This window comes from Spermophilus citellus (genome assembly GCF_964194105.1).
Source record: "Spermophilus citellus genome assembly, chromosome: 5".
Classification (NCBI taxonomy): Eukaryota; Metazoa; Chordata; class Mammalia; order Rodentia; family Sciuridae; genus Spermophilus; species Spermophilus citellus.
This window is the reverse complement of record NC_138186.1, coordinates 653,310-668,986: the sequence shown is the minus strand read 5'-3', so window position 1 is coordinate 668,986 and position 15,677 is coordinate 653,310. Positions and strand designations below refer to the sequence as shown.

The following is a 15,677-nucleotide window of genomic DNA, read 5'->3' as shown; positions in this document are numbered from 1 at the left end:
GAGATTCTTTTATTTTTATTTTTCCAAACAAATTAACCAAATTTATTAATGCAGTCAACAGGAGTCTTTAGATCACTAATGTAATCCAGAAGGCTAACAGCCATGCCCTTTATGGAAATTTCAAAAACAAAAATTTTGACAGTAGAAGTTCCATGTACTCAACACTCACCTTCAACAGTTATCAAAACACAACATACAAGTAAAGCTTAAGGTCAAAATATATCATTTACTGATACTCATGAGAAAGGGCACCCAAAAGACCAATTATGTGGCTTATGATTCTTCCTTGCTCTTTGATAACCTTTCCCTCTATGCCTCAATTTGCCTGGCAGGTACTTCCATCAACTAAATCATTCCCACTTTAAACAGAATAACATAGATACGGAATTACAACATACATCCTGATACCTTTAGGTATTCAACAGAACAGGGAACAACTTATGAGGGTTCTTTATCATCTTGGAGCCCCAGGAAGATGGTGGCAAGCATGTGCTTCCAAGGATACCCATGGATCCTTGCTCAATAAAACCTGAGAACCGCTAAAATAAAATCTAGAAATTCAAACAGTTTAAAAAGTACTCTAGAGTAAAAAAACTGTGCATTTACTAAAGGTTTAAATCATTTCCTTTATTCCATGAAGGAAGGGAAGCTGTTCTAGGTTACTAATCCCACTTATTCTAACAAATGCTCAAATAATCATTCTTCCATTTCCTAAAACTGGTAAAGCACACAATGTAACTTGTGGCAGCAAGAGGGAGAAAATAAAATACAAAACATTTCTGGAATACTGTTTTCATCAGCAAAGTTTATGATCTTGGTCTTTCCTTCTTGCCTTTGTATAGGGCCAGAAGGGAGACATGGGCTACTTTAACAACCTTGAAGCAGACTCCAGGAATGTCACCAACAGCATGACCTTTTCGACCAAATCCAGCAACTAGAACTTCATCATTTTCCTTAATAAAGTTCAGGCAACCATCATTGGGTACAAAAGCCGTGATTTTCTTGCCATTCTTGATCAGCTGGACCCTGACACACTTCCTAATGGCAGAATTTGGTTGTTTGGCTTCAACCCCTACTTTTTCCAGCACAATTCCCTTTGCATGGGAAGCACCTCCAAAAGGGTTGGCCTTCGGGGCTGTACCCAAATGGGCCTTCTTGTATTGTTTATCATGCCACTTTTGGTCCCACTGGTGACTATGGAGCTTCCTGGCAGTACGAAGACGGTGACACTTGCCATCTTGTCGATGCCACGGGCGAGCCAAAGAGCCAGACATTCTTTTATAGCAGCACAAACGGACTGACTTGCCTCAAGGTTTCCCAGCCTTAAATCCCCCAGATTATTCCACTCTAGCTTGTGTCTTATAAATATGTTCTGAGAGACTGAAGAGCAGATTCTCATAGGGAAACATGAGGTTATAATATTGTTGAAAAATGAGAAAAAAAACTTGCATGAAAGAATTTGAATCTACCTACACTAAATATATGAAGATTAAAAAAAAAACAAAAACAAAAACAAAAAAACAAAGCATACTATATGGGTTCTACATGCTTTCTATCCTCTTGTTATGAAATCGCATCTTCTTCAGATTTCTCCTGTTTCTTCATGCAAAATATGCATTCAGGCCTACTTTATTTTATCATATTTACAAATACAAATTCAGAATCTAATTAGTTTCATAAATGAAGTTTGTATTTAACAAAATGACTGGAAGAAAATAAAAGGACATGTTCCCTCTTCCTTGAAGCAAAAAGAATTATAATTCTTTTTATAAATGAGGTCAAAAAATTTGAGATGGCATGTGAAATTCTTTCTCTCTCCCACATGATACATTTTTGTGCACTTTAATCCATTTAGGCTGTTATAACAAAAAAACCATAAGCTAGGTGGCTTGTAAATAATAGAAACTTATTCATATGTTTCTAGAGGCAGGATTTCAAAATTGTGGAGCAAATATATTCAGTTTGCTGAGGGATGGTGCTTTGCTTACCAGATGGCATCTTGTGCCACTGCACCAGGTTGTTTATTCAAATTAACACAAACAGGGAGGGTCATCTTACTTGTACCAAGTCTCCTTAAATGTGCAAACACTAGACATAGCTGCACATCCCATAGATCTGTGTCTGTGTGGTGTGCAATTCCAATCCATTTCCTTATTTGATCATAAGCTATAAACTAGCAATATTATATCTGATATCTCTTTTTTTGAACTTTCAAAATGTATTTTAATCTTATTCCAAACAGAAAAAAAATTTCTAGATACAAATACACCTCATTCAAATGAGTTTTTAACATACATTCAGAACTTAAAATATTATAAGGATCCCAATATTTTTATCTTTTATAATCTCAATATATTATATATATAATGTATTATATATATAATACATATATGTAGTCAGCAGGATTTCAAAGTAATTTCTTAAAAGTCTGATTAGTACTGATAAATATTTTTAGACAATTAAGAGAAACTATCTAGGATCACAGAATAAAATAAAATATGGCAGGCCCAAACCTAACAGCAAGACTGCAAATGTTCATATGGCCAACAGTTTTAAAAGAACTTTCAACTGGGCTGGGGATGTGGCTCAAGCTGTAGCGGGCTTGCCTGGCATGCGTGCCGCCCAGGTTCCATCCAAACAAAGATGTTGTGTCCACCGAAAACTAAAAAAAAATAAATATTAAAAAATTCTCTCTCTCTCTCTCTCTCTCCCTCTCTCTCTCTCAAAAAAAAAAAAACTTTCAACTTAGGTAAAATATAATTTAAAACAACACTTTTGCTACTCTTAAGCAGCAGTACTTGCAGATATCAAGCACATACAACTCCATTAAATTTAAAGTATCTATGCAGCTTTCCTTACTGTAATATACAGTAGCTATCTCTTCCTTTCTGTTGGATTTTTGTTGTTGTTTGAAGAGTAACTAATATATTACCAACAGAAATGACTTTAGTTCTGTTCTCTCCCCTAAAGCATGGCTCAGTTTGAAGATTGTTCTATAGGCAGCCACTAGGACTACTCACAGTACCTTAATACCATTAAGAGCATTCAGTAACTAGAGTCATAATAGAAGTTTGAAAGACTGCTTGAGGTTTCTGTAAACCAAGGTAATCACAAGTATTACCCCTGCAGATAGCCCTCTCACATTAGTTAAAACAGTAAGTTAAAATTCCAATGACACAGTGTAACAGTTAACAATCCACCTTGTGATTTTAAATATTACAACATTAACTCACCTTGAGAATACAGAGGAAGCATTTAAAACAAGATACTTTGATATGTTTTTTTTTTTCCTTTGTATTTGCTTTCTTCTGGTTTTTGCTAGCCCTTCAAGGACACAGATATTTGAATTCAAAGTGTGACTTGGATAACCTTTTTTGTTAACTGAGATTCATGCCACAGTCAGATACTGATGATAGAAGAGCCCAAAAAGGCTTGTAGAAAAGAGGCTAGCAGCATGGCCGATCTCAAAACACCATGTCAAAAATGATAGAAGTCCTCGAAAAAGGAGAGGAGTAAAAGTGTTTTTTAAGCTGCTCAGTGCCACTGTTATTTGCTTAACAGTTACCTTCATCTTCCCATCAGCAGATGGTAATTCAGAGTAAACAGAAATGGAGTGTAGACTATTATCCACTGGTAAGGTAGAGACAGATTCTGGATAAATGCCGCAGGAATTATTACCTAGTATTTTCAAAAGCAGAGCTGTATGAAGCAGCATTACCAGAGGTGCCATATACTGCAGGGCAATGACACAAAGGTAATAAAAGACTCGAGCCACCATTTTCTGTAGCTCAACTATACTTATTTGGCCTGCTTCTTTCTTCATCTAATCCACACACTTCTGGGCTAAGTTTAAATATGCTTGCAGGTGACTACGCATCATGGCTAATCTCAAACACACAGCAGGATTATTAACCAGAGTAGTAGAGCATCAAATGTAGCTTCTGTCATTAAAGGGACACTTTCTTTACCCAACGGTGAGTTCATAATGTAGTCTTTGGTGATTGGTTTTACCCAGAGCAGAACCATAAATAAAAGTGCCAAGAAGTTGATATGAAGTAATGTTCTTCATTAAGATGGAAAACATATATTTATCTGCATGTGCTTTTGTGCATTTTCTGCTTACTGTGTAATTTTTTCTGTTGCCAAATTCAGGGCATCCAGATGCATTTAAGCCAGCCGTAATCCAGGAAATGTCAAAAAAGCCCCGATGAGTGAACAGAAAATATCCAGGAAAAATTTGAAAGTAAGTTTTGAAACAGGACCCTGAGATTCTAAACCTTGCTTTTCAAGAAATTATATGGCACTGTCTGAAAAATTTGTAAACCCAGTTTCAAGTCCAAATTCCAGATAACTCTCTGTTACAATAAAAACTGCCATTGCTTTGATGAGGAAAAAAAATCCAAAGGTGACACACACTGATCTTTCACCACCATCTTCTAATTGCAAAAAACAAAACCAGCAGGCACCATACTAAGCTGTTATTCATTTTCTGTGTAGGCTTCATAAGACTGTAGTAGACTTCAGTTACTAGATATATAACTGTAGCAGCCACTGTGAAATCCACCAACCACTGGTATTCTGGAAAGTAATGCAATGCTAAAGTATCCACTTCTGTAACTGACATGGTTTCTAGATGAAGGTCAATATCCTTTGGAATGGTTAGTGGTTTATTTTCAATGTGACCATTATATTTCCTGTCTTTTCTGCTTTTTCCCTTTTTGTTGCTTCCCTGCAAGAATTCTTAACTCTTCTTCTGTAGGATGCTGATACCACCTTAAACATGGCACCAAGGACGGGTAGTGGACCAGACACCCCGGAGCCACCGGATCTCCCCTGCCCGTGTTGCAGAAACCGTGAGGAAGCTGATCTCTCTCTTTTTAAGTGTGAATTATTACTTGTCAGATTTGTCTACTAGTTCCCAAAGGAACTAATGGTACTTTCTTCCACCTGCTCAGAGGAACAAAGAAACACTCTGATTGCTAGATTGATTTAATGAGTAACTATGTCACGTTAAACTGGCATCTAGAATTGTACATATTTCAGAGTCTTGATGCTCTTCATAGTTCATATCTAGTTGTTTTATCCTCAAGCTCTGTCATCATTTAAAGACACCTCAAAGGAAGACCCTGGTGTAGCTACTGACAGCTTCCTCTTGGGCTGCTCTTTCCATCTGTCCCTGCAGACCTTAGGCCCACCACACCATTTCTGATTTTCTTATTTCATTGCCTGGAAAGCTGTCTTGCATTCCCTCTACTCCTATCAGCAGTGCTATTTATTCTGTGCCCCTTAGGCTTTTCACACACCTCTCCAGGAATAGTCATTATATTGTGTAAAGGTGTGTTTTAGCAATATTTGAGTGAAGGGATTCTTTATACTATTTATGAATGAACAGTGAATTTTATGAATCAAAATCCAAACACCTTAAAAAAGTTATAATGAAAAGATCCTCCATCCATCTAGCTATCTTTCTTCAGAGGCAACCACAATTATAGTTATTTAGTATTCTCTCGGAGATAGTTTGCATTTATATAAGCACCCCCACACAGGCACATACCTACCACAAACACATACCACAAATGCACATGTACACATGTGCACACACACATGTTCTTGCACACACACTTTATACAAGCACACCCACCCACCACCACACATGCACACACTTCTACTGCACTATCCTCTACTTGCTTTTGGTATTTGACAGTAAATTTTGAAGATTGTCACAAGTGCCTAGAGAGGCTGTATAGTATTCAGTAGCTGTAATATGGACTCTGAAGCCAAAGTCTGGTTTCGAACATGTTGTCACTACTAACCAGCTATACAACCTCAGGCAGTTTGTGCAATTCCTCTGAATCCTCACTTTGTGATCTGGAAAACAGTTATAATAATATTTAATCTCATGAGGTTGCTATGAAAAATTAAACTATTTAAAGAACTTTTAGAACATTATGTGGCACAGGGAAGAAAAAGAGCATTCTTATTTGTTTATCCACCAAGTAGAATGCTGTACTGAAATTTATTGCTAAACATTCAGATTGCTTCTAGTCTTTTGCACTTCAAACTATGCTGCTGAAAAATCCTGTAAATATATCATTTTGCACATTTTTAAAAATAGTAATTTTATATAGGTAGACTTCCTGGGTGTAAACATATAAGAACTTTTAATTTTGACAGATATTACTAAATTCTTTTGTTGTTGTTGTTGTTGTTGTTGTTGTTGCGGGTGGAGTAACTGTGGATTGAACTCTAGGGCACTCAACCACTGATCCACATCCCCAGCCATATTCTGTATTTTATTTAGAGATAGGGTCTCATTGAGTTGCTTAGTGCTTCACTTTTGCTGAGGGTGGCTTTGAACTCAGCTTCCTGAGCCACTAGGATTACAGGCATGTGCTACTGCACCTGGTGAAACTCTTTTTGAAAGTTCTACCAGGTTGCAGGATCACCAGCCAGCATTGACTAAGAATTAAAGTTTGGTAGATTTATTCAGGATTTTCCATTCCTATCCCAGCAGACAATGAATGGATTATGGTGAATAGTAGATACTGAATAAAATGTTACTGGGTGGTGAATGGTTTAGGAAATACAGCTGGGATTTGGTGGTACCAATAGCAGAGATAACATGATACCTGGGAAAAGTTTTTAACAGATTGCATCATGATCTCTGCTTTTGTGATCTTGCATAAGAGCACTTCAAGCAAGATATGAGACTTAGTGAAAGTACAGCAAAGTTTATTAGAAGAGAAAGTAGAAGGGGGAAGCATGAGAGAGAGAGAGAGAGAGAGAGAGAGAGAGAGAGGAGGGAGATTGTGAGAAGGTGCTGCCCTCATATCACTTATGGGCTCTGGATTCACAAACACATTAGCTTAAGAACCTGAGGCAGCTCTGGGTCATCTTGGCCTGGCTGACAGGTCCTAATTGGAACTGCTTTTACATAGTTTATGGTGATAGGCTCTGGTCTCAATCATCCTGCTTCCCCAAGTCTGGGGATCTCTGGTCTGGGTTGTTTGTGTGGTGTCTTGTTTAAGACATCTTATCAATCAGGCCCTTCTGAGCAAGTACATCCTTGTCCTCTCCTGAATTTATCTGTCTTCCTTCTATTCAAAAGGAGTAGTTTGTAAGGCTGAGACCATTTAAGGGTCCTGAAGTAGCTGTCCTGTCAGTTACATCACTGAATGCCAATGAGGTAGGGCTGTTGATTAACTCATGTGCTCTGAACCAAGTATTCCTAAAGGGCTGATCCCCTGCTCTTGTCTAATTTCTACCTAATAGTACCAAGAAAAACATTTAAAAATATACTTTAGTATCTGGTTTGCTAGTGAAGCCATTAAGAAGAGTCAAGATGCTAACTTTTACTGATCACTTTGGGCTGGTCAATTACAGAAATTTCTCTTAGAACCAGGAAAGGGTGATTAAAAAGCATCTCCTAAGTTCTGTTAATACCGTAATGCAACAGGATGGCAGTTCATTAATAAAAATTTGGCCAGAGATTGTTGATTTACTGGTTTTCCTGTAGAAAAATGCTTTATTATTGTAATATTGTCTTCACATACACGATTCTGATATATGCTAAGGTCAAGAGAAAAAAGGAAAAAGAAATACCGAATGACTGTTAGATGCTGAATTCTCTTTTAAAATTGTCATTGAAATCTCCAGGTTATTCACATTTTACAGAGGAAAGACATCTACAAGAAACTGCCTAACTTGCTTGAAGACAGCGGCAAGAACTGGCCTAAGTGGATTAAGGGTCAAGCACAGTACCTGAACATGTTAATATCCAACAAAATTGAATAAACAAATAGTTGTAATGCAAGAGTGACAGATAAAAGCAAAGCCTTCTTTTAGTGCTTATTTGCAGGGTTATGACCTAAGACAAACAGTACACCTCCAGAGTTCGGCTGCTTAAGTTCTATTCACCCCGCTTTTGGCTTGTATGACCTTGGACATTTGAGAAACCAAAGATGGCAGTACTTGCTTCATTATGGTGCTGTTGTAACAAGTTAACACAAACCCAACACTGTAACATGCCAAACTGTACACGCTGTGCTTAGTAATAATACATTAATTCTACAGATAAACAGATAACTGAGTCCTTAAATTTATTCGTGGTGACACATGGCAAGTGCTGCCGCTGGCGCCAGAAGCAGGCCTTTCATCCTATCCAACCTAGGCTGTGAACTTTGTCACACTACGTTCCCACTTCCGCAAGCAGAGAGCCATCTTCACCAAGCAATTCCTTGCCTAACATAACCATATTTCCGGAGACTAGAGGACGCTCAAGGCCTTGCGGTCACGTAAGATTGCTTGGATGCCTGCCAGCGGGCAGCGCTGACAGTCTCCTCCTCCAGGAGACGAAACTACGACTGTGAGGTTGCAAGGCTGTTCCTCCAGTTTTCAATTTGGTCCGAAGCCTTGAAAGTCAAGAAAAGTCATTGGCAACATGCTTACCCGATTTTGGTTTTCTAAGCGTTTGTTGCCAAAATAAGTATGTTTAGCCAAGGGCGGGGAGCAGGGGGAAGCGCCACCACAAGGTGACACGTGACAACATTAAGGCATCACCAAACTCGCCATCCGCTGCCTGGTGTACCACAGTAGCGTATTCCCGGGTTTATAAGGAGCACGCCAAGATCACCGCCACGGGGGTGTTGTACAAGGCCAAACGCTAAGACCTAACGCTCCATGGCTTCATCCGCTAACAACGCCTGGTGACTTCTTAGTTGCAACTCACCATCAATTTGTCTTATCTCGTAAAACCGCCAAAGCTAGGAAAATGACGTCAATAAGTATCCCAGCACTTCTTAGGAAACGTGGGTGGCTCTGAAAAGAGCCTTTGGGTTTAGTCAACGCGGCCTCAGGACCATTTACTTGGAGCTGGTGTACTTGGTGACCGCCTTGGTGCCCTCGGACACGGCGTGCTTGGCCAGCTCCCCGGGCAGCAGCAGGCGCACCGCCGTCTGGATCTCCCGGGACGTGATGGTCGAGCGCTTGTTGTAGTGCGCCAGGCGCGAGGCCTCGCCCGCGATGCGCTCGAAGATGTCGTTCACGAACGAGTTCATGATGCCCATGGCCTTGGACGAGATGCCGGTGTCGGGGTGCACCTGCTTGAGCACCTTGTACACGTAGACCGAGTAGCTCTCCTTGCGGCTGCGCTTGCGCTTCTTGCCGTCCTTCTTCTGCGCCTTGGTCACCGCCTTCTTGGAGCCCTTCTTCGGGGCAGGAGCGGACTTGGCTGGCTCAGGCATGGCGAGAACGAACTGGCGAAAGTGAGGAGTTCACCGCCGGGGCCTCTTTAAGTATAGAATGTTATGTAAATGAGGAGTAGTAGAGGTCTGTGGTGATTGGTGGTTAACTTGGCCTGACGTCAGGTGCCGGTTTTGTCCAATCAAAGTCCGCGTCCTGCAAAGCTGTGTTCCATTGGTCAGAATGAAAATGAAACCCAACCAATCGTACAGCTTCGTTTTCGCGCCCAGAGGAGACTATAAACACTGCGTCCTTCCACTTGCCTTTCAGTTTTAGAGGCTCCTGGTGGTTTTTCTGTGAGTATGTCTGGACGCGGCAAGCAGGGTGGCAAGGCTCGCGCCAAGGCCAAGACGCGCTCCTCCCGCGCCGGCCTGCAGTTCCCGGTAGGGCGAGTCCACCGCCTTCTGCGCAAGGGCAACTATGCCGAGCGGGTCGGGGCGGGCGCGCCCGTCTACCTGGCGGCGGTGCTGGAGTACCTGACGGCCGAGATCCTGGAGCTGGCTGGCAACGCGGCCCGCGACAACAAGAAGACGCGCATCATCCCGCGTCACCTGCAGCTGGCCATCCGCAACGACGAGGAGCTCAACAAGCTGCTGGGCAAAGTCACCATCGCGCAGGGCGGTGTCCTGCCCAACATCCAGGCGGTGCTGTTGCCCAAGAAGACCGAGAGTCACCACAAGGCCAAGGGAAAGTGAAGTCAGCTTCCCACTAATCTTCCTAAAACCAAAGGCTCTTTTCAGAGCCACCTGCAATTTTCCGTAGAAGAACTGAACGCTGGGCTTACATCTTTCAGTCTCAATCAGCCTCAAATCGTAGTTTTCTAAAACATCTACACTTTCAAATGTTTCGTACTCAAATGTCTTGACTATGCCCGTTTTTTCCACCACTCTACCCCGCCCCCCTTGTTAGTCCTCCCGAAAGAGGATCAAGTGAAGGGATTATTTTCAGTGCTGAATGTGATGGTTTTAGGTAATATCCTGAGTTTTCGCACATAATAAGTCCTCAGCACGTAGGGTTTTTTACATTCCTGAGCCCAGGGTGCAATTTAATTAATGGTACTTGAACAATTACTGGCTTGGGTGTCTGTCCTTACTGTTTTTTTGTTAAAGCAGTTGTGAATGCCACAAGTTGATAGCCTTTTTCACATGCTAGATTCTACTTTAAAGATGACTTTGACTTGGTTTCTTAACTAAGTATTTTGTGTAAATGGGTAAAGGTTTTATGAATGTAAGGGAATCACACTTTAAAAATAGAATTGTGCTGCGTTATCTAAAAGTGAAAACTATCTCGTGCAAGGATGCTTCTCTCCGGATTATTTAAATTTTTCACATACAAGTCAGATTTTCTTGGTGCAAAATAAACTTAAATTTTTTAAAGTGAAGGCTTGAACATCGAGGTCACCGGTAGAGTTTAAGTGATTAACATGGTAGCCAAAAGCATGATCGCTGGCAAATTCGAAGTTGGAAGTCCGAAGTAAAAACTGCTGTACTAAATATTGTACTATTTGGCACTAGTCCTTCGAAATCTAGCGTGCCAAAAAATGTATGGTAGTTTTTATGCTAATACTATATTGAAATACTGTGAACATACTGGGTTAAGAAAAATATTGAAACAAACTTCTCATCGTTTTATTTTGCTGTAATTTGGCTCTAGAAATGTTAAATTACATCACTCGCATTTATTTCCACTAGAAATAGCTGGTATAAAGCAAACAGGAAAAAGGGGGGGCAGGTCATATAAACTAAGAATATCAAAGTATTTGTGGTACAATAGGGAACGTCTCAAGTCCTTGACCAATCTGATCATCGTTGGGGGCCTGGCTTATTTTTGTCCAATCAGCTTCAGACTCCGACTATAAGTAAGCGGCCAGCTTTCTCTTTCTTTACGCGAACCCTGGTCTGGAGCTATGGCTCGCACTAAGCAGACGGCGCGCAAGTCCACCGGCGGCAAAGCGCCGCGGAAGCAGCTGGCCACCAAGGCCGCCCGCAAGAGCGCCCCGGCCACCGGCGGCGTCAAGAAGCCCCACCGCTACCGGCCCGGCACCGTGGCGCTGCGCGAGATCCGCCGCTACCAGAAGTCCACCGAGCTGCTGATCCGCAAGCTGCCGTTCCAGCGGCTGGTGCGCGAGATCGCGCAGGACTTCAAGACCGACCTGCGCTTCCAGAGCTCGGCCGTCATGGCTCTACAGGAGGCCAGCGAGGCCTACCTGGTGGGCCTGTTCGAGGACACCAACCTGTGCGCCATCCATGCCAAGCGCGTCACCATCATGCCCAAGGACATCCAGCTGGCCCGCCGCATCCGGGGAGAAAGGGCGTGAGCTCAAGACTCCCTAGCCACCTTCCCAAAGGCTCTTTTCAGAGCCACCCACACGTACGCTTAAAAGAACTGTTGCTTGTGCTTCCTAGTCCCAATTCTGGACTTCTTAGACTCTCATTCTAAAACTTGAAGAATACCCTGCTACTGTTATACGTGTACTCGTTATTATTTGGGTTTCATATTATTGGTTCTCCAACATGTGATTCTTTAGCATCTAAATAAGACCTGGTAGATTGGCCCGTGTATATGTATCATTTCTGTCCTGAACTTTTCAGTTTGCAAAATGTCTGGGGGAAAAATCAATTTTGAATCAAACCCAAGCCTTATTAATGTATGCTATCCAGTAATCAGAATTACAATCTCAATCCTTTTAGAAATTAGACAAGATCATTACTGCAGCCTTAGAATCTGCTCAGTGAAGTCGGTCATTAAGCACACACCAACAGGAATTAAGTAATCCAGACTTTGGGGATAATCTCACTCTCCCAAATTAACAACTAAATTAAAACTAACAGAACATGTGGAATGTAGCTTTTGAATCGCCTCTGTATAAAGTCCCTGTTCTCCCTCCTGGTCAGAATCAAGACTCGGACAGGAATACCTTTTTTTTTTTTTTGCTAGCAAAGCAATAAAACTTTTCCCTTTTTCTCAAAATAATGTCCTTGTTATTGGATTGGCATCAAGGACAAGGACTGAGCTTTAGGTAACAATTAGGAATTAACTTTCTTCTGGGGAGGAAGGAAGCAATGGGATCAGGGGCCTCTGGTGAATACTGCAGGTTAAGTGTCTGCTGATCCAAGCTAAGGCTAATTGCTAAACAGATGGTATTCTTGAGTGTTGTAAGCAGTACATTCCTTCACTCCTGGTCGAGAAACTAAGAGTTATATTAATAACTTATATTAATAATTCAGAAAGACCCCACATAATTTTTTTTCCAGGTTTATATCAAATTTTATTCTTGCTGGATAGATTGGGCACCTTCTGGGAATCTGCAGCCAATATACTTCTCACAATTAATGCTTAGATTCTGATTATATGAAGCATTTGTTCAGGGGACAGTGATTAGTTGCAGTTATAAGTACATGGATATTCTCTGAAAACACTCTATGTGGTAAACTACAGTAGTCTGTTAATATTTTCTGAAATTTGAGCATGCATGCTTTCAACTTTCCATATAGGAATTCATTTTTGCTATAGTAATGACACACAAAAATGAATAATCAATAATGCCAGATTATTTTTGTTCATGCTAAGAGGTAGATAGCAATGCCATTCACTAAAACAGGGTCAATCTGGGGTATGTCTTATGACTTTCCTTGGCTGAGAAATCTAGAAAGTAGATGAATATGCATGTATGAATTCAGGAAAAAAATTTGGGATGGACAAAAAGATTTGGAAGTCATTATTATATAAAAAGTATTTTAAACTAAAGGAGTGACCTACAAAATTCCTATTGGCCGGTCTCTTATAACCTTTGTCATACTGTCAATATTGAAAATCGTATTACGTTTCTTCAGCAAAGCCAAGTCTTTGGTGATGGGCATTTGCTGCTGGATCCCCCATAATTTCCTCTAATTTCCAATTTCCCTTTCCCTCATATCACACGTTACCTTCCACAGATACTACTCCTCTATGTTCTCCTAATTACCTATGCTTTGGTTATTTTACCTATAATATCTTCATTATTCTGCTGCTTCTCAGTAAAATTGTCTCTTTAGGACAGAAATAACTTTTTTTAAAAAAATAGCCAAACTAGAATTTAATAAAAAGAAAAGTAGTCCTTATATCTGAATTTTCCAAGATGGAAAAACTGGTAAATGGCACAAATGTTCCAATAATTTTTAAGGCTCCAGAATAAAAGAAACTCACTATGCCTGTATAGACATATGGAAAACAATGAGGATCTTTGACCTCACTACTCTCAAATGGCCATTGGCTTTTGGTGGGATATATGGATATACACATATGTGGATGTTATGTATAGGGATATATAAATATATATGTATACATATTACATATATTTTAATTTTTTTCCAACTTAGGATATTCACCCATTAGCGCTCCTGGAATAACAGCATTCAGTAGCATAATTATTATTACAACAGAGTTTGGGCTACTATACCTGGCCAGCTATTTAGCCTGCTTAGTGTACTGAGGAGGTATTTAACTCATTTGACCATAACAATGTTTGTGAGGGGTCTATGAGAATACACAGGTACAAAAAGGTAAACTAGAAATATACAAAATAGAATTGAAAAATATTAGTATGCTTCTTACACAACTTTAAAGGTATTTTGTGAAACAAAATCTACATGTGAAACACACCTACATGGGACTATTAGTTTTAAATTGTTGCAACTTCAAGAGTTGAGGGTAAAAAAGATTGGCTAAAATAACTTATGCCTTAGTACTATTAAAGGAAACTTAAGTTAGAGGTTGAGGCGGGAGGACATCAAATTCAAGGCCAGTCAACTTAAAGACATGCAGTCTCAAAAAGGGATGGGGATGTCAGTGGCCAAGTACCCCTGGGCTCAATTCCCAGTACCAAAAATAAAAATCTAAAGACTTATTGTCTTTAGACAGCAGCTTTTTGCTTGCGTCTCTAAACATTTTCTAAGCATCAGGGGTAACCATCGCTCTGGTGCATAAAAGACCACCTACTGGAAGTATGGGTTTATTTCCAATTGAATGTTCTTGTAAAGAACTTCACACTGTAGAGCACAAGTGAACAAATACCACCAAGTCCCTCATAGCTCCCAGCTGAAAATTACCGCAAGGAAAGGGGTGGCGCACACTGGATGGTGTACCGCTCAGAAAAACAGTATTAACGGTATCTAAGAGACATTAACGCTTAGTGTCACCCTTTTTATGACTGTGTAAGTGGCTCTGAAAAGAGCCTTTTTCAAGCACTTGCAAATCTGGAGCTCAGTTGTGTGGTGGGTCTAGGTCTTCTTAGGCAATAGCACCGCCTGGATGTTGGGCAAGACACCGCCCTGCGCGATGGTGACTTTGCCCAGCAGCTTGTTGAGCTCCTCGTCGTTGCGGATGGCCAGCTGCAGGTGACGCGGGATGATGCGCGTCTTCTTGTTGTCGCGGGCCGCGTTGCCAGCCAGCTCCAGGATCTCGGCCGTCAGGTACTCCAGCACCGCCGCCAGGTAGACGGGCGCGCCCGCCCCGACCCGCTCGGCATAGTTGCCCTTGCGCAGAAGGCGGTGGACTCGCCCTACCGGGAACTGCAGGCCGGCGCGGGAGGAGCGCGTCTTGGCCTTGGCGCGAGCCTTGCCACCCTGCTTGCCGCGTCCAGACATACTCACAGAAAAACCACCAGGAGCCTCTAAAACTGAAAGGCAAGTGGAAGGACGCAGTGTTTATAGTCTCCTCTGGGCGCGAAAACGAAGCTGTACGATTGGTTGGGTTTCATTTTCATTCTGACCAATGGAACACAGCTTTGCAGGACGCGGACTTTGATTGGACAAAACCGGCACCTGACGTCAGGCCAAGTTAACCACCAATCACCACAGACCTCTACTACTCCTCATTTACATAACATTCTATACTTAAAGAGGCCCCGGCGGTGAACTCCTCACTTTCGCCAGTTCGTTCTCGCCATGCCTGAGCCAGCCAAGTCCGCTCCTGCCCCGAAGAAGGGCTCCAAGAAGGCGGTGACCAAGGCGCAGAAGAAGGACGGCAAGAAGCGCAAGCGCAGCCGCAAGGAGAGCTACTCGGTCTACGTGTACAAGGTGCTCAAGCAGGTGCACCCCGACACCGGCATCTCGTCCAAGGCCATGGGCATCATGAACTCGTTCGTGAACGACATCTTCGAGCGCATCGCGGGCGAGGCCTCGCGCCTGGCGCACTACAACAAGCGCTCGACCATCACGTCCCGGGAGATCCAGACGGCGGTGCGCCTGCTGCTGCCCGGGGAGCTGGCCAAGCACGCCGTGTCCGAGGGCACCAAGGCGGTCACCAAGTACACCAGCTCCAAGTAAATGGTCCTGAGGCCGCGTTGACTAAACCCAAAGGCTCTTTTCAGAGCCACCCACGTTTTCTCCAAAAGAGCTAATTCGCTGTTTTTTCGTTTTACGGTAGAAATGTTTTGTAATCCTGTTGGAATTGTCTCT

The 15,677-nt window shown here is 41.9% G+C and overlaps 6 protein-coding genes and 1 pseudogene across 7 annotated transcripts; 3 read left to right on the top strand and 4 right to left on the bottom strand.

The window, feature by feature from the left end:
- Positions 1-791: 791 nt before the first annotated feature.
- Positions 792-1,274, bottom strand: LOC308650440 (small ribosomal subunit protein uS12-like; the record flags this gene model as incomplete). The annotated part of the gene is made up of 1 exon (XM_081296447.1): positions 792-1,274. The coding sequence occupies one exon, from the start codon at positions 1,272-1,274 to the stop codon at positions 807-809; it is 468 nt and encodes a 155-aa protein (XP_081152573.1). The 3' UTR covers positions 792-806.
- Positions 1,275-3,388: 2,114 nt separating this feature from the next.
- Positions 3,389-4,504, bottom strand: LOC308650497 (transmembrane protein 161B-like; annotated as a pseudogene). Its single transcript has 2 exons — positions 4,124-4,504; positions 3,389-4,063 (listed from the first exon to the last, which is right to left on the bottom strand). The product of its transcript is annotated as a transmembrane protein 161B-like (transcript).
- Positions 4,505-8,808: 4,304 nt separating this feature from the next.
- LOC308649221 (histone H2B type 1-C/E/F/G/I) lies at positions 8,809-9,254 on the bottom strand. Its single transcript, XM_081294740.1, has one exon. The coding sequence runs from the start codon at positions 9,240-9,242 to the stop codon at positions 8,862-8,864; it is 381 nt and encodes a 126-aa protein (XP_081150866.1). The 5' UTR covers positions 9,243-9,254; the 3' UTR covers positions 8,809-8,861.
- A 288-nt stretch (positions 9,255-9,542) lies between these two features.
- On the top strand, positions 9,543-9,959 carry LOC308649789 (histone H2A type 1; the record flags this gene model as incomplete). The annotated part of the gene is made up of 1 exon (XM_081295629.1): positions 9,543-9,959. The coding sequence occupies one exon, from the start codon at positions 9,543-9,545 to the stop codon at positions 9,933-9,935; it is 393 nt and encodes a 130-aa protein (XP_081151755.1). The 3' UTR covers positions 9,936-9,959.
- Positions 9,960-11,146: 1,187 nt separating this feature from the next.
- H3C10 (H3 clustered histone 10) lies at positions 11,147-11,635 on the top strand (the record flags this gene model as incomplete). The annotated part of the gene is made up of 1 exon (XM_081296216.1): positions 11,147-11,635. The coding sequence occupies one exon, from the start codon at positions 11,147-11,149 to the stop codon at positions 11,555-11,557; it is 411 nt and encodes a 136-aa protein (XP_081152342.1). The 3' UTR covers positions 11,558-11,635.
- A 2,863-nt stretch (positions 11,636-14,498) lies between these two features.
- On the bottom strand, positions 14,499-14,864 carry LOC308649662 (histone H2A type 1-H-like; the record flags this gene model as incomplete). Its single annotated transcript, XM_081295396.1, has 1 exon — positions 14,499-14,864. One exon carries the CDS (start codon positions 14,862-14,864, stop codon positions 14,499-14,501), a length of 366 nt encoding a protein of 121 aa, XP_081151522.1.
- A 297-nt stretch (positions 14,865-15,161) lies between these two features.
- Positions 15,162-15,677, top strand: LOC308650511 (histone H2B type 1-C/E/F/G/I). Its single transcript, XM_081296523.1, has one exon. The coding sequence runs from the start codon at positions 15,165-15,167 to the stop codon at positions 15,543-15,545; it is 381 nt and encodes a 126-aa protein (XP_081152649.1). The 5' UTR covers positions 15,162-15,164; the 3' UTR covers positions 15,546-15,677.

Excerpts from the sequence above, each read along its gene's own strand:
- LOC308649221 (XM_081294740.1), bottom strand. The coding sequence starts at position 9,242 with ATGCCTGAGCCAGCCAAGTCCGCTCCTGCCCCGAAGAAGGGCTCCAAG.
- LOC308650511 (XM_081296523.1), top strand. The coding sequence starts at position 15,165 with ATGCCTGAGCCAGCCAAGTCCGCTCCTGCCCCGAAGAAGGGCTCCAAG.